We start from the raw sequence: 23,060 nt of genomic DNA, 5'->3' as shown, positions 1-23,060 counted from the left end.
CAAGGTTGGCACGGCAAGATCTGTTCTGGTAAGAAAGGTCAGAAACAGTTTCCCTAACGAAATTAAAATTTAAAATGTAAGACTGGAAACTGAAAGAAGTCAGAGACTGTCTATCTTATTTTCTGCTCCACCTCCACAGCCCGGTACATAGTAGGCACTCAATTATTATTTGTTTAATGAGTGAATGAATGACTGGCGTCTTTCTAAAGGATGAGAGCTATGGAAGGAAGAAGCAGTACCCGGGCCCAGGGCATGATGGGAACCAGAGGAGGAGATGAACAAACGCTGGTTTTGAGCCAGAAGATCAGGGCAGGAGACCCAGAAGATCAGGGCAGGAGACCCAGAACAGTGCCCTGGCTGAAGCTCGTGGTACCAGCAGTGCCTGACATGGAGGAGGCGCTTACCAAATGCCCCCTCAATATGCAGGTTTAAGTAGACTATCCCCCAGATTCTACTGATTCAAACAGCAAACCCAACACAATACAAAATCCTCGAGGCCAGGAAATCTACAATCCATAGAAATCACCTTTCCCGCCATGGAGCTACTGCAAGGAACGAGGTTATCATAAGGCAAGAAAGGACCTTCCAGATTCTGACTAGCAGGGAAAGTATTCTGGGAATCTCTGAAGACTTGTATGTTTTCATCAATTTTATTAACTGAAGCAGGAATATTAGCAAAATGACAACGAACATGCATTTCCCTTCACTTCCTCTTTCCTGCACTAGAAGACAATAACAAGTTAGGGGAGAAAATGTAGCCATTCCAGTCCTGATTCCTGGACTGTAACAGAAGGAAGTTCCTAAAAGAACATCTGTAAGAACAGCCAGGCACAACCCATGGAGGCCACCACACACACCGCTGGGAGGCAATGGCTGCTGAGCGCCGGGTCCCTGCACAGGGCCACGTCTCCAATCCCTGCTATCCCTCAGGACAGGGCATTCTTTTCCTTTCTAATTTTTTAAGCTCACATATTCCGACTGTTTTCTCCGTGCCAGCCGCTGTTCTATGAGCATTATACACATTAACTCCTTTGTCCTTATGACAATCCTATGGAAGACACAATATTCTTATCCCCATTTTATAGATGAGAAAACAGAGATTCTGAGATTAAGTAATTGGCCCAAGGCCAGGCAGTTCGTAATCTTAGGATTCACACTGAAGTCAGAGATGCTCTCGTCTCTACCCTTCTCACAACATACCTGGCCCTAATCGGGAGAACAAATGTGGGTGCCAGAAACAGGGCTCAGGGAGAGGCTCCCCTTGTTCTCACAACCTGGGCACTCTTTTTCCAGAGGCTGCTCCCTCCATACCATTTTCCTGACTCCACCCTGTTACCTGGGGAAAATCCGATTCAGAGGCAACTCAGGCTCAACTCAACTCAGGAGAAAAGGCATCAAGAAGGGGCCCCATGGCTGGTGTCCACAGGCAAGAGGCCAGGCAGCAGAGCCACTTGGGAAATGAGAGGCGGATGGAACCGAAACCATTTATGGACTATTCTTTGCATGGGCACTTCAGGGAACACGGCACCAGGGTTAACAATGTGAATGGGGGAAGCCACAGTGCCTCCATGAAGGTGTTTCCTCACTAGAAAAATGAGGGCCACAGTTGTGTCCTTCACAGGTTACCGTGTGGACGAATGGGATGACGCAAGGGAACGGCTGCCTTCAGTGCCTGGTATGGAGTAAAACGCTCCCTGACTGGTTGCCGCCGTGATTATGACTGGCATTACATCTTAGTCACTGTCATTATCCTTCCTGTATCATCAGGGTTCTGGAGTGGGAGATGGGTAGTGGAGCTGGACACAAGACTAGAGATGTGGGACCTGCTGAGCCATCACGCCCGCTCTGAGTGGCCTCCTGCTTTTTCACTTTGCTTTTTATTTATCCCATGAAGAGTTTCTTAGTTGCATTTTCAAGTGAAAAACCCAGATCAGGGTCTGGCTATCAAAACCCCGTTGTTAGGAGAGCAGAGGAGCTGAAGAACCCAACACAATACTCTCATGTCTAATTTTCACGATTTCCCCACTTCTCTAATTTGCACATGGCAGAGGGAAGAGAGAGAGCTTTGGGGGACCTATGTAAGGAGGCCTCACACACAGGCCTTATTCTTACTCTCCCAAGGTCAGGAGAATTGGTGCTTGCTCTAAAGTCCTAGGCTGATGGCTGCACCTTTCCAAAGACAGTGTGACCTGGGCAGGGTGGGGGCGGTGGTACAGAAGGAATCACTGGACTTGGAGTCAGGCAACGCGAGTTCAAATCCCCACTCATCCTCTACCTAAGTGATCTTGGGCATGTATAATTGGGATAACAACATATTCTGGGTTATTCTGAGGACTAAATGACTTAAAACATGAAAGATCTCCAAACAATGCCTGGCAAATTGTAAGCCCTGCTCACATGATAGCAGCCGTTCTTATTAATTATTGCTACTGTTCTACCTACTACCGATACTACTAGCTACATGGCCTTGAGCAAGTCACTTACCATCTCAAGTCTCAATTTCATCACCTTTGTAATATCTACAAAAAGCTACTGTGTAGATGAAATAAATGAGGTAGGTACATAAACTGCCTGGGCCACAGTAGGCACCCACCATCCAGCAGCTCCTGCTACCTGGTTCACTTGACAGGCATTATTCACGCTGACTCCGTGCTGGGCACTGTCCTCCCCACGAGCCCACAGAGTGGTGAGTGAGACTCAGGTCCTGTCGTAAGAGTTCACAGTCAGGTGGGAAAGGCAACAGGAAACACATTCAGCACTGAGTTTCAGGAGCCTCAACTGGGGTTCGTTCCAGTGTGTTGCTGTGAATAAATAGGGCTGTTGGGCTTTAATGTCTGAACTCACTCTGAGGTCTCACAGCCAAGTGGCAGATGTGATTTTACCTTTGCAGAAAATCCTCAAGCATGAAAACAAAGGCTGCAGTTATTCTCTGAGCCTGGCAGGAAACCCTATCTGATCAAGAACACAAGTCCCTCCTCTTTCACCAAGTTCAGTGACAAGCCCCTTGCTGAGACCAAAAACTGATTCAAACATCAAGAACCCAGGTCCCTTTCTATCCTGGTGCTGCTTCCTCTGCCCACCCCTGGTGGTGTGAGGGTTTATGGACACGTTCGCTTGGAAGAACAAGATGTGTCCCAGATAAAGACTCCTCAGAGGGTCTTCCTCTGACACTCGTGGGGCCTCAGTGGCAATCGCGCTGCTCCTTCTTTGAGGCCTTCCTCCTTCTAAGGGAAGAACCTGACGCATGAAGGGCAGCATCTTGAGGTGAGGAACAGCAAAATAAACAGTTCTCAAGAGCTAGGGCACTCAGGTTAGGCCTGGCACTCAAGCCCCTCTTTGACGCTGACCTTTGATGAGACCCACTTCGCTCTTCTGGGCCTCAATTTTCTCATCTATAAAATGAGACAGTTGACTGTGTGACCTCTACGTGTCTTTCCAGTCCTCACATTCTAAGAGACGAATCCACCTGCAGAACATCAGTGACACTGTTCAAGAGGCTTAACAAGAAACAGCTGAGTGGCTCACCCCTTGGATCCATTTCACTCCCTGATCCTCCCTGGCCCCTACAGCCTGCAGGATAAAGACCCAGCTCCATGGCATAGCACTCAAGGCCCCCACACCCTAAGCTCAGCCTCACCTGCCCCTCCCTTCCACCTTCACCTTCATGGCAGCCCCCGCCCATGCCTCTGTTTGCACGTGCCGAGATGCCCTGACTGCACTGGCAACCTCCCACTCATCCTCCCACACTCAGTTCATGAGCTGCCTCCTCCAGGCAGCCCCCTGTGCCACGGAACTCAGGGATTTTGACCATCCCTTTCTGTTTGACTCCAGGGTATGATATCTATGTTGGTTAAAACACCCATCACAAACTGCAGTGGCCTCATTTACCTGTAACATCAGCATTAGGCTGGAAACCCCCAGAGAGCAGGGACTGGACCTTATGCATTTCTGATTCTTTGCATCTGATATAGTTCTTGGCCCACAAAAGATGTGCCAGGAATATCTCTCAGATAAATAAACCAGTGACAGGAGACTCCTCAAGGCATTTTATCTTAAGGAAGAAAGAAGTGATTTTCTGCTTACTAATGCTGAGCATGCCTCTTTCTGCAGCCTAATGAGATGCTGAGAAAGGTATATGCCTCTTCTACAGAAAATGCTCACACTCAAGGGATTGGATGTGAGTTGGGCACAGAAGTGTAATTAAACTCAATAAAAAACACCTAGAAACTGTGGGGAGGGTCCACTTTGTTTAAGTCAGTCAGCGTGTTTTGGTCGATCTGGGTCTCAGCACATTACTGATGGGATACAGCCTGGCTCTGGCACGGGGAGACGAACCTCGGGGCTTGGGCTGGCAGCAGCGTTTTAGCATGAAGCTGATGTTATCCGTGCGCAGGATCTGCTTCTTGAGGTGGCTCATGAGGTCTCCCAAGCTGGGGAAGCTGCGGTCCGAACCGTGCAGACTGTAGCGGCCCTTCTGCACCTCGATCTGAAAGTTCTTGAACTGCTTCTGGGCACCCTGCACCTGCTATTCAGGAAATGACCAGAAATTACATGTTTAAAATGGGGTCAGGCATGGGTATGTAAGATATTAACATTAGGGGAAGCTGCATGAAGAGTAATTTTGCACCATCTCTGTAACATTTCTGTAAATCTAAAATTATTCAAAAATAAAGTTTATTATCAATAAATAATCCAACCAACAACTAACTAAATAATAAAACAAGGTCCAGGAGAAGGCATTGATAAAAGGGAGTTAATACTACAGCAGACACAGTAGCTATTTCTACAAAAGCGTCACTTGGTTTTTCACCTGTAAGATAAAGTTCATGAAAATCCAACCTCATAGGATTGTTGCTACAATTATCTAAAATGGTGTATTGACAAACTTAGTAAGCCCTTTATAAAGTCCAGCAGATACTATGTATGAGGTAATAATTATGATGGCGCAACTTCTCAAGGAACAGCCTCAAACTGAGCCCTTCCAGGCCATGTCTCCACTTGAGGAAAACCACACTGGGAGCTGGTGTTCAGTGTCTGACCCAGGTTTGGGACACTGTGGTGCCAGATAGGAGGTATAAGCAGTTTTCCCTCATGGGCTGTTTTTGTACAAACTAAACTATTTTAGTGGTAAACAATGAGGGCCAGAAAGACTTACATAAGCTGTAAACTAGGAGATGATATTCAAAATCTCAGTTACTTCATCTGTACAATGGGATAATATCACCTACCTAATATGGCTATTACAAGGCTTAAAAAAGCACAAGTAGGTACAACGCTTGGCACAGGGTCTGGTGGGCCACAGTGTGCGGTGGAAGTAATCATTTCTATGACTGCTGTTTTCCCCGGGTGATGTGACATTGTTAGGGAGTCACGGACACTCTTGGTACTGCACAGGCCAATTCCACTTCAGGAGGAGGCTGGGCTGTCTCATGCACCCCTCCATCATAAACACATTAAACTTCCTCCAATGACTGATGAATAGACGGCAAGCATTCTGGGAAGGCAATGAACCTGACAGGCTCTGAGCCACGGAGCCCCGAGGCCCAGCTGTTCAGCAAGAGCCTGGGCAGGTGGTGGTGTTCCTGCATTGCATCACCCAGGACACTTGGCAGCGCTGGTTCCTTCTGCCGTTTCCTCCTCCCACTCTTGACTGAGTCCAGCCCCAGGGGTTCGCCAATAAGCTTGTCCTTCCTGCGTCTACCCTCCGTGCCAAAGGGCCCTCCATGTCCCAGGTCTCCCCATGCATGTGGAGCCTAACCAGTACTGATTAAAGTGTACTGATGTAAAGTGTTTTGTAAAACTCACTGTCTTTGAAAATATTCCACTTTGTAGTTTTTTTAATTACATGAATAACAAAGGCATTTGTGGTCTAGTGAGGCAAAGTCAGTAATTCTGGTGAATATCTTAGCCCTCAGAATGTATCTCACATCATCCCCAGCTTCAGCTATGCTTCAATCACTAAAAGACATCTCTATTCATTGTTCTAAGATGGGGTGGCAATTTGTTAAAGTGTCTGAAGCTACCATTTGGAAAAAACTGTGTTAGGCCATGTGGATGAAGTGGCATTTGGGTGCTGGTTTGTACCAGTGAATGCTGTAGACAGGCATAGCTCTGGATCTGAGATGATGGTGGCACTGAGTCTAAATAAACCACTCTAAATAATGACACTATACTTTCCAAGTGTTGGGTGTGAATTGGTTTTCTGGTCATGTTCTGTCTTCCAGAGCCATGGTGGACCCCCACCATGGGTCCCATGAAGGAAGAAGGGCCCTACAGGGGGAGGATGTAGGGGTCTGGCTACTGGGGAGCAGTCTCCTTTTGAGAGCAGGGTCCCTTGCCTGACTTCCCAGGGATCTTCTCAGAGACCCAGGCTTTTCAGTTCCACCCTGCCAAGGGTGGTTCTGTCTGCAGCAGCTCCTGAACCAGGCTACACTGGACACCTCATGGCTGTATGGCCTGGTCCAAGCCAGTGTCCTGACTGACCTCAGACTTCTCAAAGCAGGTGACGGTCATGAGGATGTTGTCAAAGTCGGTGCAGCTCCACCTCAGCACGTACATCCCCTCCTCGCTTCCTTCTTGCCGCAATTTATTGATGGCATATTCTGTACTAGAAGGAGAAGTAGGCAAAGGGAGAAAGAGCTCACACCAAACAGGACTTTGAACCTCTGGGCTATCCACTCTCCTGAGCTGCCTCAAGTCTTAACAGCCCCATCACACTATCTGCCCAGGATCCTAAAGTCCCCTCTGATGCCATCCATGAGCGTAGCGGAAATACCGAGTGGCCTCAGGACCGATGGAGTCTCCAAGGTTGAGAAGAGGACTCAGCCTCCTGCCCAAGGCAATGAGCCCTGCTTGTCCCCACATTCCCTACGGACATCGTCTCCAGCTCAAGACAGAAGAGCCTCTCTGGAGGCTGGTGATGAGGATCTGCCATGCCTCCCCTCCACCCCTAGCCAGCCCAGTGGAAGCACAAACCTCATGGGGGTGGGAACTGGAGGCCATGTTGTTTATTGTTGTATCACCATGGGCTCACACTGAGAGAATACACCAGTGAGGACTGGACAGATGTTAGTAGGAACAGGCCTGTCTTACATTTCTTTGTATCCCCAGGACCAGTGAGTCCTGGCATGTAGAGAGCAGTGAATACTGACTGAATACATCCCTGCATGAGGTGAGTGCTGCTTGCTAAGTGCTGGCGAGAGAGGGCTGCCATGGTTCGTGTGTTTTAGAGAGACAGGGACACTGTGTACTTTCTAACTGCGCCATGCCTTTGCATGTGCTGACCTCTCATCTAGGTACCCTTTCTGCGCTTTAAGGCCTGGCAAGCCATCATTGATTCTTTGGTTTAATCAGATTTGAATGCCACCTACTCTGAGCAGGCTCTTTAGGCAAGGAATGTCAGCATCCCATCAAACATGAAATATCCATTCATTCAACAAATACTCACTGAGGGCCTACAATGTGTTAGACCCTGTGTGTGCTAAGAAAGCAGTGAGCAATGCAGCCCCAGCCTTTGGGAAGCTCATATTCTGGGAGGTGAGGGTAGTCAGACCAGGAACAAATGTTATGTTATGTAAATAAACATAGTATCTCAGGAGGTAACAACTGCCACTGAAGGAAAATAAGGTAGAGTGCAGTGGCCAACATGTATGGGATGGAGAAGGGAAAGAGGTATGATTTTATATAAGGTGGTCAAGGAAGACTTCACGGATAAGGTGATATCTGACTAGCGCCTGAAGGAAGTGGAGGCTGTGCAGATTCTGGAGGAAGGGCATTCTGGGCCAAGGGAAGAGCGAGCGCCTGGGCCCTGAAGCACAACCATGGCTGGGACATTGGCAGAAGACACTTTTCAAATGCTCAACCCCTTGCTCTGTCATTCTTTGTGTGTCTGTTTCCCTATGAGTCTGTGAGCCTCTCAAGGCCAGGGCCATGTGACTACTAAGCTACCTGTCCACAAGGCAGCCGGAAGAGGGAAGAAGGTGAGAAGCAAATCATGTGAAAGGTGGCAGAAGAGATGCTTCCCCAGATATTCTGTGGTCTGAAAAGAGAGGCTCAGAAGAAACACAGCAGCTGGCTGTTTTCCTTTGCCTGAAGGGTTGTCATATGTAAGAGAAAGTCAAAAGAATCCCTGTTGTCTCAAAAGGCAGAGTTCAAGTGAGTAGGCAGAAGTTACAGAGAAGCCAACTATAGCTCCATATCAGAAAGGTATGCACATCTCTCACAGTCAGAGCTCCAATCCATGGGCTGCCTCACACATTGCCCATCACCAGAGGTACTTCAGCACAGGCTGCCAGTTCTGAGATGCAGGTGGGACAAGGCATCCCACACAGCCCCTTCTGGCCTTAAGGCTGTATTACCCTCACGGTCCCCACTGTTCACCTGGCACCTTGGGACAAGCTGACTGACAATTCCATTTACTACACTGTCTGATGCTGAGATCATCATCTGATCTTTCTTTTTCTTCTTTTATATATTTTAGAGATGGGATATTGCTATGTTGCCCAGGCTAGAATTGAACTCCTGGGCTCAAGTGATCCTCCCACCTCAGCCTCTCAAGGAGCTGAAACTACAGGCACATGGCAGCACACTCAGCTGTGTTCAGTGTTTCTTGAATTGCCCACATTGTTTGACACAGCAAGAAATCAGAAAGTGTAGTACTTCTTGATCAGCTATGGAGAGGTGAGGGGGTTAAACTATGAAGAGAGATCCAAGTAAAGAAGCAGCATTGAGGGGCTGCTGCAAAGAGAATGGTAGGAGATTACAGGAAGGCCTAACCAGAGCTTGGACAGCAGGGAGGAAAGGAGGACAGCCAACAAGTACCAGGCAGCATGGTCAACTGGCCTGACCTAAACAATGATGACATGCCCCATCACTAAAACACGGGCTCTCTGCACACCAAAGGCAACTGATAAGGTTCTAGGACCAACCAGATTGGACCATGACAGCCATTCTGTATGTTGTGGACGATCAACGGGGGGGCCACGTCAGTGCAGAGGTAATGATGGGCGTCTGCTGTGAGCCGGAAGTAGCCATCTACCAGGGACACAAAGGACAAGGCCTCCTCGTGGGAAGAGAGCTTCAGTTCCTGTTGAGAGAGAAGAAATTCCCATGGTTACATCATGTCTCTATCAGCTTAAGTGGCTGACTCTGTAGGGAGGTACACAGTGAGAAGATTTTTATAACCCAATGGGAACCCCAAAGGGAAAACCTTTTCATCAATACTAAATATACCCCTTGCATTTATTTATTTATTTATTTATTTATTTGAGATGGAGTTTCACTCTGTCGCCCAGGCTGGAGTGCAGTGGTGAGATCTTGGCTCACTGCAACCTCCGCCTCCTGGGTCCAAGTGATTCTTCTGCCTCAGCCTCCCAAGTAGCTGGGATTACAGGCACCTGCCACCACACCTGGCTAATTTTTGTATTTTTAGTAGATACGGGGTTTCACCATGTTGGCCAGGCTGGTCTTGAACTCCTGACCTCGAGTCATCTCCCACCTTGGCCTCCCAAAGTGCTGGGATTACAGCCGTGAGCCACTGTGCCCGATCCCCCTTGCATTTATATAGGACTTTCACCGTTCAACACATTTTCCCATCTATTATCTCAAACTATCAGATGACTCTGTGTGTGTGTGTGTGTGTGTGTGTGTTGGGGGTGACGCGGTGGGGGAGACTGTGGCAGGCAGGGAGACATGCAGAGAAGCTGTCCCCTGGGTCCGTGTGTGTGTGTGTGTGTGTGTTGGGGGTGACACGGTGGGGGAGGCTGTGGCAGGCAGGGAGACATGCAGAGAAGCTGTCCCCTGGGTCCAGATGGGAGAAGAGGAAGCCTGAATCAAGGTGGCAGAGGCACAAAAGAGGAGGTGGGAAGGGGCAAAGCATGCACTGTGATCTTGGCACTCAACGGTGAATGGCTAAGTCGGCATTATTCCTGCTTAGGAGAAAAGAAACAGAGGCAGTGTGGTTCATCTCATAGCAGACTTGCTCTAGAAGGTGAAACTCCTTGATTTTAATCTAGAAATAATCCCAGGCCCAGTGAAGAGTTTGCTACATTAAGCCTAGGGAGCTCTGAGAGTTGGAGAGAGCAGAGTGTCTTACTCAGAGTGGGAAGAGGCAAAGGCACCTGTAGAGAAGAGGAGGGAGGGGATTTCCATCAAGGAAGGTGTTCTGAAAGACACCTGTGTTGTAGATTTGGGGTACTTTTGTCCTGATCATTGATCCCTGAAGAGACTGCCCATTTGACAGGAACTATCAGGTCAATCAAGAACATTTCCTGGCAAGGGAAGGTATGCAAAAGCCATGATTTGGAGCTTTGACTCACAAAAAAACATTAAAAAGCATCTGAGGCTTCAAAAAAGGGCAAAATGACTCTTTCATAGCCCTGTAGAAAGGAGAGGCAGGTGGCAGAAATGAGAGGACAGTGAAGGGAAAAAGGAGCAGGGGAGACAAGCCACTCGGCAGGAGGGAGGTCAGGGGCCTAGTGCAGCTGTAATGCCAAAGAAAGCATGCCTGGGGCTATGAGGAAGGAGGCCTGGAGAGGGCAGGGTCACCATAGGAATGGCACCTCAGAGAAGAGAAACCACACTGAGCACACTGCCTTGTGGGTGTGACCAGGCACCCACCTGCGGATATCCCTGAAGAGCAAATTCAAGATGCTCTGAACAAGGGGCAGGCTGGCCTGGGCAGCCCCTCACCCAGCCACATGATAAGTAAGACCACATCTGCACTTACATTTCCTGAGAACAGGAGTCTAAACAGAAATGAGGGATGCCAAGGAGATGTAGAGAGAAGTGATACATGAAGGTCTGACTTGACAACATGCTGGTATCAGGGTTTCTTCAAAGCACTGCCTGATTAAAGGGCTTGGGAATCCCATGGCTGGGAAGGGACAACGAGGGCATGAGATTCTAAACTGGCAGCATGGAGCAGTGGTCAACCCTCAGCTCAGGCTCTAGAGCCAGCTGCTCTGGGTTCAAATCGCAGCCTCTCCACCTGCTAGTAGGGTTATGCATATGGAATCATCATTTTTATAGGTCAAAATGGTCAAACATTGGCAATTTCAAATGCTTTAACCTAACAGCTTTGTGACCTTGGACAGGTTACTTAACCTCTTCGTGCCTCAGTTTCCCCTTATCATACTCACCCATAGGGTTGACATGAAAATTAAAAGAGGTGGTATTTGTGAAGTGCTCAGAATAGGAAGTACCTGACACATAGTAAGGGCTAGCGTGGTAAAGAAAAACAAACTAATGGAGGAATCAAGTATTTCTTTCTTCCTGCCCTCCTCCTGCTCCCTCCACAGCACTGTAGCTTGGCATAGAGTCACTGGCCCATGTGGCCAGGGTGAGCTCTGACTTAGATGATGGGTGCACCAACTTGTGTTGGTGCTAGACTTGACTGTGTCAACCAGGACAGGACAGGATGGGGCAGGCTCATAAAATGTGCACCAGGCATACACCACGTTGAAGAGCCAGCTCATGGACATGTCAGCCTCTCCCTCACTCCCTTCGGGGTCTCTGGGGGATGATAACGCCTTAGAAGCCAAAGCAACACAGGCAAAATGCACAGGCAGGAACCAGACAGAGCTGGGCAAGTGCCTGCCACTTTCTCACTGAGTGACCCTGTGCAAGATCCCATGCCTCTTGATTAGTCTCAGATTCCTCATTTCAAGTAGAGCTGATGCTCAGTCCCCTAAAGTTCTTACAAGGACTAAGACAGACCAAGATACAGGCACAGCATATAACACGGGGCCTAATATCCAGGATGCAGCATATAACACGGGGCCTAATATCCAGGATGCAGCATATAACAGGGGGCCTAATATCCAGGATGCAGCATATAACAGGGGGCCTAATATCCAGGATGCAGCATATAACAGGGGGCCTAATACCCAGGATGCAGCATATAACACGGGGCCTAATACCCACGATGCAGCATATAACACGGGGCCTAATACCCAGGATGCAGCATATAACACAGGGCCTAATACCCACGATGCAGCATATAACACGGGGCCTAATACCCAGGATGCAGCATATGACACGGGGCCTAATATCCAGGATGCAGCATATGACACGGGGCCTAATATCCAGGATGCAGCATATGACACGGGGCCTAATATCCAGGATGCAGCATATGACACGGGGCCTAATATCCAGGATGCAGCATATGACACGGGGCCTAATATCCAGGATGCAGCATATAACACGGGGCCTGATATCCAGGATGTGCTCCATCAACAGCACTTCTTCTTTTCTCCCTCCATTTCGCATCTTTCCACTAACATCCATCTGAGCTCTTCTACTTCTCCCCCTTCACTTTGTTTTTACTATATTTTTCTAATAAAATTAATGTAAGTTTTTTGTTTAAAAAAAAGGAGGGGAGAATAAGAAAATTAAAACCACTCATAATGCCACCATAAATAAGTAGCTGTTAATATTTATTTTTCTAAGAGCATGTGTATATACATGCATACCTATTGATATTTTGAACAAAACTGGTTCCATTCTATAGGTAAAGTTTTATATCCTGCTTTTTCCCCTGACCTTTTTTCCAGGTCATTAAAAAATTCAGCAACCTGATTGTCTAATATTCTGCTGCTCAGGCAAATTGTGATTTATTTTCCTATTCTATTATTGTATATTTCAGTTATTTTCAGAATTTTGACACTTTAATTACTACTGGAATGAATATTCTTATTCATAAACCATAACCTGCCTCTCACATTGTTTCTGGAAGATAGATTCATTCTCTAGATTCCTGAACAGAGGGATATATAAATATTTTCAAGGCTTTTAACAGGTTGCCAAACTGTTTTCCAAAAGGTTATACCAGAAGGACAAGTTATTCTGAATACAAGAGAGTGACTGTCTGCCCTAAACCGTATCACCAGGCTCTTCCTCAGCACTGAGCGTTATCATTGTGACACAGTATCTGCCACATTTTGGCAGAATGTGGCCTTTCCTGGTGTTGGCTCCACTCACCTTAAGAGTGCTAGCTGTCTCACCAGCCGCTCTCTCTGCATGTTGTTGGCTGTGACTTCCCCTGACACAAACAGGTTTATTTTGGCAGAGTTCCCACTTCCTGCTTGTTTACATTATGTCCTCAAGTGATACCAAAAAAGAGGAAGTGAGATTAAACACCCTTTCCTCTGTCCAAGAGTCACTGGGGTGTGCCTGACACCATATTGATGACTGCCACTGTGGCCGAGGCTCGCCTGAGGGCAACGTGGAGCTTCCTGCTTTGCACTTCAGCTCAGCAGAGAGGCCGTGCCAGAGCCCTTGGGAGGAAACACTGACATTCACTGGTTTTCTTTTCCTTCAAATCCACTAGCTTTGTGAATTAAATATTGATGCTGAGGTGTATTTGGGAGGGAAGCAAATCCTAAGGCAGATTCACATTTCTGAGACCGAAGAAAGGCACTGGAATATATCGGTGTAACTTTAAAACACTGAGAATGCCTTGGTAATAGGAACTTTTTGGCTTCAATAAGAAAATCCTGTTTTCCCTTTAGGACAGGAACTCTGAAAATCATGTGCTGCAGAACGGAACTCAGCAATTCTCCCTCTCATCACCAGATCCAGACTTAAGAGCTTCTGGGACAAACTTACCATTTTCTTGTTGTCCTGCTTGTTAATGCTGACCACAGACTCCTTTATTACAATGTGAGTGATTTCAGGGAAGTAAGAAAAATTGTTCCACTCTTCCCGGATCTTGTTTTTCTCCTCATCCTTCTTGTGTTTATTTTCCAGTTTTTTCCGCTTCAGTTTATTTTTTTCCTTTTCAACAGAAACAACCTGATAAGATACATAAAAGGGACAGGGTTAAGTTGCTTTCTTCATTTTCTATTGGTAAAAGGTCAGCGCTGCTGGGAAACCTATGCAGGGCCTAGGTCCAAGGAAGAGAAAGCCAGCTCGTCTGGACTTGCAGGATTGGGGGAGTTGGCACCTGCAGGGTTAGGACCAAAGAACTGGGTTATATCAGGGAATCCTGGGCTTTCACATCTGGAAGAGACCTTAATGAGCACACTGTCTAAACTATATAATATGCAATGTGCACGGAAACTCAGAAAGGGAAATCACTGCTCACTAGACATGCATCTACATTCAGGTCTCCTCACTTCCAGACTACTACACATGCTCTGACACAAACAGATAACATACTCTTCCCAGTTACCACTGAGCTGAACATGAGCTTTCTCCTATCACCAATCGTCTTGACTTTATAACAGTACTCAAGTCGGGATTTTCCAGAGAAGACATGAATTTCACGCTTGAAATAATCTACACACTGAATAATATATATCTGCACAAGTGAAAATATTTTGTGTCGCATGAGCCCTGGAGACCAGAGATCTAGGTTAAGTTCCTGCCTCTGCCAATTACTTAACTAGTTACATCATCTCTTTGAGCCTCATTTTCCTTATTCATGAAATAGAGAGCTTACATCTTCACAGGGTTCTCTGAGATTAGACAAGTGCTAACTAACATAGTATAATACCTACTATACAGAAAACCCTCAGTAAGTATCAAGCATTATTGTTTTAGCATGAGAATAAAACAGGAGGAGAAAATGAGTCTCATATTTTATTCATTTATTTAATTTTTTGAGACAGTGTCTTGCTGTCACCCAGGCTGGAGCACAGTGGCAAGGTCATGGCTCACTGTAGCCTTGACCTCCCAGGCTCAGGCGATCCTCCCAACTCAGCCTCCCAAGTAGCTAGGACCACAGGCACGTGCCACCACAACCTGCTAATTTTGGTATATTTTGTAAAGATAGGGTTTCACCATGTTGCCCAGGCTAGGCTCGAACTCCTGGGCTCAAGTGATCTGCCTGCCTCAGCCTCCCAAAGTGCTGGGGTTACAGGTGTGAGCCACTGCACCCACCCACGTTTACTTTAATATTATTAATTACAGTAATAATAATTGTAACGGCTATAATAATTTATTCAACATTTATTGTATTGCCAGGCTTTGTGCTAAATGCCGTTTAGTTTCTTCACAACCTTATGAGTTAGACAGTAGGTACCTCCATTTAACAGATGAGTAATTTTTAGCTGCTGATAAAGGTGAAATAACTCTCCTAAGGCCATGTAAGTCATGAAGCTAGGATCTGAACCATGTCGACGTGGGTCTAAAACCCATGCTCTTAAGTCACTCTGCTCTATTTCTTCATCCAATAAATATCTCATAAAGAAGCTTCCATAAAGCAAAATCAATTAGTCAGTTTCACGGAGCCAGAGGCCTAAGTTCAATTCTTGGCACAAATGCTTATTAGTTATGACCTTGGGCAAATTTCTTAACTTCTCTGTGCCTCTTTGTATTCATCTGTAAAATGGAGATAATAGCAATACTTCCCTCGAAGGTTTTTTTATTTTTAGAAATAAATGAGTTAATACTTGTAAAATACTTAGAAAAGTACTTGGCACATGGTAAACACTCAGGAACTATCTGCTATTATTATTATACTACTACGTATTATACATGTTGTTATATTTCTCTACATAACTCAATAAATACTTATTTAGACCTTGTACTACACGGATGAAATAAAATATGAATGATACATGGTCTCCTAAATAAACTCAGCCTATGGGAGTGATGGACATGCAGACAGATGACTCCAGAAGGATAAACAGCATACGCTATGTGACACGGGAATGTTCTCTTTGATCGACTGCCAACAGCCACTTACATTTGGTTTATGCCTCCACTGGATTCCAAGATTCCCAGTCACCATCACTTCGTAGTAGAGAACGTTTCCACTGTCATTCGAATGAAACCAATTCATCTCATTTTCTGATGAAATCAATAACATGGAAGTCTCAAATATTTCAGCACCGTAATGTTTTGTCAAAGTTTCCAAGGTAGCCAAGTATTTCACCTTCAGGTCATGCGTGGACACGCTGCTGTCACAAATGGTCTTGTTGTTAAATTCCTTTAGGAAATCCTTGAAAACATTATTTATCCGCATCCTGGTGAGAAGGTTCCTCTGTCTGATGGACTTATTCAATGTTTCTGGAATATATCGCTTGTAGCTAAAAGACAGTAGAAAAGTACATCTCCTTTTCATGTACAGGTTAGGAGAAAATAGTTTAGAAACAAATCTAAGTCCATGAATCCACATGTTGCCAAATGGGAAAGGGAGATCTATTCCCAGAGGACGTCAGATGGAGTAAGCACTGAAGATGACCATCATAAGGAGATGCAGGTGAATAGAAACTGGGAAAGAAAAGCAAAGCACATGCTCCACAGATTTCACTGAAATGGGAATTGCTACAAGTATTGCCCATTTTCTGGGTCACCAAGGCAGGGCATCAACATTTTTGCTTGCTAGCTTCACCATTCTTGTGCACATTAGTACTCACATCTACACACTGTTACTAGGATTGAGCATCAGTTAGAAAATGGTCCGCAAGGTGTTAGGAGCAATTATCATTTTGTGTGATGAGAAATGCTTTGTATGTTCTATTTGCATGTCTGATTTATAACTTTTCTAAACAGATCACATTTTTTATTTTAAAAATGAGAAAGAAAGGCTGGGGGCAGTGGCTCACGCCTGTAATCCCAGCACTTTGGGAGGCCGAGGCGGGCGGATCATCTGAGGTCAGGAGCTTGACCAAGATGGAGAAACCCCATCTGTACTAACAATACAAAAGTAGCCGGGTATGGTGGCACATGTCTGTAATCCCAGCTACTCAGGAGGCTGAGGAAGGAGAATCGCTTGAACCTGGGAGGCCAAAGTTGCAGTGAGCCAAGATCATGCCATTGTACTTCAGCCTGGGCAACAACAGCAAAACTCCGTCCGCCCAAGCACCCCCCCAAAAAAGAGAGACAGAGAGAGAGAGAAAGACATACTAAAGCTAATTAATACAAAAGACTTAGTGTTTGCCATGTGAATATGAATCAGATATATTATTTAAAAGATCAACAGGTAAGCTGAAAGATTAGTTACCTATCCAGGTGCTAGTGGGCGAGTATCTACAACAAACAGAATCTAAACAAGCTGATATACTGCTAGAACGGGAGTCAATGTTAAGAAGAACGTTGAGTACCCATGAAACAAAGAACAAGTCCACTGGGGGCCAAATGTGGAGACTGATCTGCTTGTTACTCCCAGGACTGAGACAGCACCTGGCCCCGGGTCATCCCTGCCACATGGAGTGGCTTCAGAACAGTAGAAAATTGTGAAGTTTGGGATTCATCCTCAACAAATGTTATTTTTCTTTTAGATTAATGTAATATAGAATTAGAGAAGAACTGTCATTTTTCGATTTAGCTTATGAAAAAATAAAGAGGAAGTACCCAAAGTGAAGGCCACAGAAAAAAGAGAAAGCAGCAGTTGAGCAGTATCGACTCAATCCCTGCATCACTGAGGAGCGAGCTGTGATCTGCTCTAGACTCTGGTCAAGCGCAAGGAGAAACAAGCAGCAACCTAATGAGAAGACGCACGCCGCCTATCACAAACAATGCAGCTACGAAATCCCTTCTTCAAAATGAGACTGTCTTCATTTATGACCATCCTAATAGCCCACTGGTGAAAAAAAACTATTGGATGTCATAGATGGACAGAACTTAAATATTCCTTCACAGAGACTTGATCTCAAACGATATTTTTAAGTAAACGCAGTTTTCTTGAGATATTTAATAGTAGTTGATCAATTCTCACATTAGAATTAACAGCTCTGTAGTGAACTACTGTAACGTGTTCAGAGTTCAGGCTTGGGATGGTAGTAGCTGCTTACAGAACTGTACTGAGAAGGATTTTTAAGATGGGTCCAAAACAAAAGGAAAAAATGCAGTGATAGGTGACAGTGTCCACCATGGGCAAGGAGGGGACGGAGAAGGCCTGGGGGTCACTAATTTTATTGGCATCCTCAGCTCAGAAATTTCACCCAAGCACAAATTTCTGAGATTAGCAGCCAACATCCAAAATCAAGACACAATTATAATTAGGCTACATGTATGTAGTAAACATTCTAAGGAAGATCTGGGTTTCATAGAGAGCAAAGGTCAGCCAAACCCTGGCAGTAATTAAGCTGAAATGTGTAAGAACATGTAGAAACACCACCATCCTCACAATCAATTCTTCAGCCAGTGGGAAGCTTTACCTGATGTCCTTGGGCAGTTCTGGCAACTGCATCTTCTTCATCATGGCATAGTGTGAGATGGCCAGGACAGCCATCCCTAGACATTCGTTCTCAATATCATGTCCATCCTGCTCGGTCTTGGGGTCTCGAATAGGAGCCAGGCATTTCACCAAATCATACTGTCCCTAGGAGCAAAGGGGCGAAACCATGAGAGCCCACCCGTTTTTGATCTTGACAAGAAGGCTACTACACAGGGAGGTGCCGCCTAGAAACGCAGCACAGCAATGAGATGAATCAGATTGGCAGTTTCTCTAGCATCAGAGCTCTTTTCAACAGAGTTGGGTGTGAAGGGGCTCGGGAGATGTTCTCCCACGCTCATTCATTTAACAAACATTGACTGAGCACTATGCCAGGCACTGGGGAACAGTACAGACATATGAAGTCCCTTCGCCATAGAAGTGATGCTGACAAACACTGTGTACTAGGCCTGGACTGCGCCAGAGCAAGGGAAGGTGACACTGGGCTGAGATCTGATCATGCATGAATTCCACAAACATGCTTAGATGGCCTTGTCTAGGAGCTGGGTGTACAGAGTTGATGGGGCTCTCCCTCCATTCTGGTGTAGCTCTAGAGAAAGGGGAACGTTCCGCAGTGCATCATCACCACATGTACATTTTCCCACATCTGCCGTTCGAGTTTCCCATAGTGAAATTTGTCACCAAAATATACCCCCTCACTGATGGAGGTGTACAGCATTCTAAGAACTAACGGGAACTTTAAACACAAAAACTAAAACAAGGCTAACCAGCAGTGCCCAGCCCAGCTTTGTACAGAGTGAAAACGATAATTCCAGTGCCGGCTCCCACTGATTAAACCCTGCCTCAGTGCTGCCACACAGTGCTTGGCTCCTTTATTTAGTCCTCATAACACCTTACAACGTGGATGTTAACATCGTCATCTCCAACAGATGAGGAATCTAAGGCACAAAACAGTAAACAGCCCCTATTCAGTCACTCCTTCATTTGGTAATTATTGAGAACTAATTATGGGCTAGATGTTATTCTAGGTGCTTGGGAAACAGCAATAAACTAAACCACATTCCTGATCTCCTGGAGATTCCACTCTAAGGAGAAAGAAAAGAATAAATGAATAGGAGTATCTAACATCAGGTAGTTATAAAACCCCAAGTCAAGTAGAAGAATTGACTACCCTGGGGGCCCAGGACTTAGCAAGTGGTAGGCTGGGATTAAATCTAGACCTGGCCAGGACCACTGTTCAATGCTGTGCTACAGCCACATTCGGTTTTCATCAAATGACTTAAAGTACATAGAACACTAAAGTGTGAACTCTTTAGCCTTTCTCCAGCTTGGAGCAGGGCAGGCACAAAGCCTGGGAGAAGTGTTCCTGCATATGTGAGATGCTCTCTTTCCCTGAAGAACTTCAGATTAATGGTTTTTGGATGGAGGGCTCCCACTGCTCCCGTTTCTCTTCTTTTCACCATGGGATATCTTGTTTCTCTCAGGTGAGGAAAGGTCAATGACATTCCAAAAACTTCTGAGGAACAATGATCTATGCCAGTAATGTGTGAAGAGCAAAGGAAAACCTGAAACTGTCCTGTTGGGCTGTGGTTTTTTTGTAAACATTCACTCTACAGTTACCTCAAGTCACTTATTCCTGAGCCTCCAAAAGGTCAATCTAATGCCATGCTTATTCTTCAAGTATGGCACACTCTTCCTTTACACCTCTGCTCCCAGGAAAGGTAAAGAATAAATCTCAGCTATGGATACACAAAACTGGGAAGCTGAATTCAAAAAGACCATCTAAAAATGGCCAGTTCATTTTCTTTTTTTCCACACAGTATCTGCCTGGGGCTGTGCACTGTCCCCTTTCTCTGTTGTCTCTATGGCAGTTCTAAGGCATAGATGGAATGGAGATAATGGACAATTAGTAACTAAAGCCCTACAATGGGACATAACTCTGACACAGATATACTGATACGTGTGTGATCTCACACATAATGGTATACTCTAAGGTAATAATAAACAGAACGTGTACAGGACCACCTACGTATGCAGTTGTTCACAACAGACTATAAAGTAATAGCATAACAGGAAAAACGAGAAAAACAGAAAATGTCCAGGAACGGGTGATTAAGTTAAATAAATGATGGCTTTTCCTCTGGACTCCAGCCTCATTCCTCAATTTCCTACTTGAAATCTCCACTTGTATGTTTCACAGGCATCTCCGAAAAAGGACTCCTGATTTCTGCCCCTTCCCCACCCTCTTCCCCCCAAGACCTTCCCTGTGTGGGGAATGACTCCATTATCCATCCGACATCACCCAAAACAGAAACCCAGTCATCATCTTTGATTCCTCAAATTCTCTCAGCTTCCACATCCAACTCAACAGCAAATCCCATCAATTCTTTCTTCAAGATGAACAGCAGATCTACTCATTTTGCTCCACTGCCACTGTTGCTACACTAGGCCAAACCAGCATTTTCTCTCCCAGGATCATTGCTGCAGACTCTCAGCTTGTATGTTTCGAGTGTACTCTTGGACCCAGCACAATCTGCTTTCCACATGTAACAAGAATCATCGACTTGAAACATACATAAAATGAAGCCTTCCAAATGGCTTCCCACCACACTCAGGGTTAAAGCATAACCCCTTGCCAGCTCCTACAAGGCTCTGTGTATGCGATCTGCCCCCACCTGCCTCTCCAGCCTCGTTCCCCATCACCCTCCTCTGGTCTGCAGCCACATGGCCTCTCCTTGCAGCTCTACTGGCCCTCAGGGCCTTCCCCCATTCTGTTCCCTCTACATCAGATCTTTTCAACTGAGGCTGAGGGGAGAGTCGGCAATATTGAAGACATTTTTGGTCATTACTGCTAAGGAGAGAGTGCTACTGGCATCTACTGGGTGGAGGCAGGGATGCTGGTAAATACCCTACAATGCACAGGGCAGGCCATCACAGCAAAGAATCATCCGGGCCAAAAGGTCAGTAGTGCTGCTGCTGAGACACTCTACATGGAAGAAATAGTCCCCCACCCCTCTCTCAGAATTGCAGATTCCTTTTTATTCCTCAGGATTCATTATAAATGTTACCTCCTTAGAGAGACCTTCTCTGATCATATGATTTAAATTAGGTCTTCCCATTCAAAGCCCCCTGTCCATATTCTCTATTGCAAGCTTCTGCTTTCACAGTACTTTCCATAATTTCTTACGTATTATCTATGTATCATTTTATTTGCTTGTTTTCTAACTTGATGTACATCTGATGCATGCAGAGGCCATGTCTGTCTTATTCACTCCAGCATCTCCAGCATCTTAGCAGGTACAAGTGCCTGAGGCAAATAGTACGCAGACATCCAGTCAATATTTGTTGAATAAATGAATTGTTACAAAGTCATTAAAACAACGAAGATCAATATTTTAATTGACATTTGAAGGACAAACAATTAAAAAAATCAGATGAATAAAAAAGCAGTTTACAAAACAAAATGAACCATAAAATATTTTCAAAATCTATACAGTATCTAAATTTGCATGTTAAAATCAGGAAGCATACTACTAAAAATCTTAGCAATCTCAGAGTAAATGTAATTTCAGGTGATTCTACCTTCTCTTTTGTTTTTTTTCTAGCGTCTAATCTTTCTATCCTACCACCAGTGACAGAGTGGCCATCTCCTTCCTCCCCAGACATTACTACGGCTGCTGAGAAGTGCCTTCTTCAGCCCTGTTGAATTACATCTTCTAACAAGCAGAGCTTCCCTCTGACCTCTGCACATAAGGCTATTAATACGGATGAAAAATAAAATGGTAGGAGGTTTTGGAAAAGGAAAGGAATAGGAAAGAAAGGAAGCCCCAAAGCCCACAAGCTGGATAACCAGCCTCTTGGAAAGCTGAAATGCTGCCTTTTTTCTCCTCACTTGGGGCAAGTCCAGGTGTGGCAAGAACTTACCCAGAACAGGCCTTAAAGCACTCTAGCACCACCAAGTTCAGCTGCAGCAGGGGGTCTGAGCTCTACAATGCCTCTCCCATCCCACAAACTCCAGCTTCTCCTGGGCCCAAACTTCCTACCTGAGCAAACAGATACTCCAGTGAGCTGGCATCAAGGAGAGGGGTTGCATCTGGAATCTTTTTTTTCTCGTAGCCATTTTTCTGCTTCTTTGGAGAATGACGCCACACTGACTGCTCATTGTCGTTGGTTCCATGCCAATTGGTGAAATAGAACCTGGAAGGCAGGAAAATGAATGCCAATTGTGGCAAAGGGGACCCAGATGTGGGCAGGGCATCCTGGCTCACCAACAGTGGTCAGTGCCGGAGACTGAAGTGCCCTGAGAAGCAGGCAGACAACCCTGCGCCTTGCAGCCCCTCACCATCTCTTTCCTTCTTACTAGCACTGCGTGAGAAGTGTCCCATCAGCACCTCCTCTATGACTCAGGGAGCTAAAGTGACTTCCCGAAGATCACAAAGACAGCTCCTCTGACTTCTCACTATGCTTCCAGAATAGGGAAACACCTGCTGACTGGAACTCCATGCTGACCACAGCTCCCTGCACGCTTACCATCAGCCACACTGCTAAGCCCATTCTACCTCGAATCCAAGACCAATTTGATTGACATTTTAACATTCCTGCAATTTAGTTTCATCACGCAATCAAGATATGCAGCTTACGTGGCAGTGTTTCCTACTTCCCAGATTGCTGCTATTCAACTGATGGTGTATCTTACATGATGAATAGGATTTTAAAAGAGAGCTACCCAAACACCACTACAGGCATCATGAAACGAGTTAACAAGCACTTTATATATATTATGCTATTTAATCTTCACAGCAACTCTACAAGATAGGTATCATTCACTTTACAGATGAGGAAAACTGAGATTCCAAGAGGCTAGGTGACCTAAAACTACAAAAGCCTGTTCTCTTAACTACTACAGTTGACCCTTGAACAGCATGGGTTTGAACCACAG

The 23,060-nt window shown here is 45.6% G+C and overlaps 1 protein-coding gene across 12 annotated transcripts in view; it reads right to left on the bottom strand.

Moving 5' to 3' along the window:
* JAK1 (Janus kinase 1) overlaps positions 1-23,060 on the bottom strand; it is a 232,544-nt gene that overhangs the window by 17,604 nt on the left and 191,880 nt on the right. For 7 of the 12 annotated variants that reach the window (XM_063698003.1, XM_055349995.1, XM_031008288.3 and 4 more), the window contains 7 exons: positions 22,165-22,318; positions 18,105-18,268; positions 15,689-16,031; positions 13,606-13,791; positions 8,928-9,085; positions 6,484-6,607; positions 4,336-4,525 (listed from right to left, as the gene is read on the bottom strand). In XM_063698003.1, coding sequence (XP_063554073.1) covers positions 4,336-4,525; positions 6,484-6,607; positions 8,928-9,085; positions 13,606-13,791; positions 15,689-16,031; positions 18,105-18,268; positions 22,165-22,318 — 1,319 coding nt within the window. The remainder of the gene's footprint in view (positions 1-4,335; positions 4,526-6,483; positions 6,608-8,927; positions 9,086-13,605; positions 13,792-15,688; positions 16,032-18,104; positions 18,269-22,164; positions 22,319-23,060) is intronic. The other 5 variants (XM_055350020.1, XM_055350006.2, XM_055350010.2 and 2 more) reach the window with 1 other exon arrangement.

This window comes from Gorilla gorilla, chromosome 1, assembly GCF_029281585.2.
Source record: "Gorilla gorilla gorilla isolate KB3781 chromosome 1, NHGRI_mGorGor1-v2.1_pri, whole genome shotgun sequence".
Taxonomy (NCBI): Eukaryota; Metazoa; Chordata; class Mammalia; order Primates; family Hominidae; genus Gorilla; species Gorilla gorilla.
The sequence above is the reverse complement of the archived record's forward strand: the minus strand, read 5'-3'. Positions and strand labels throughout refer to the sequence as shown.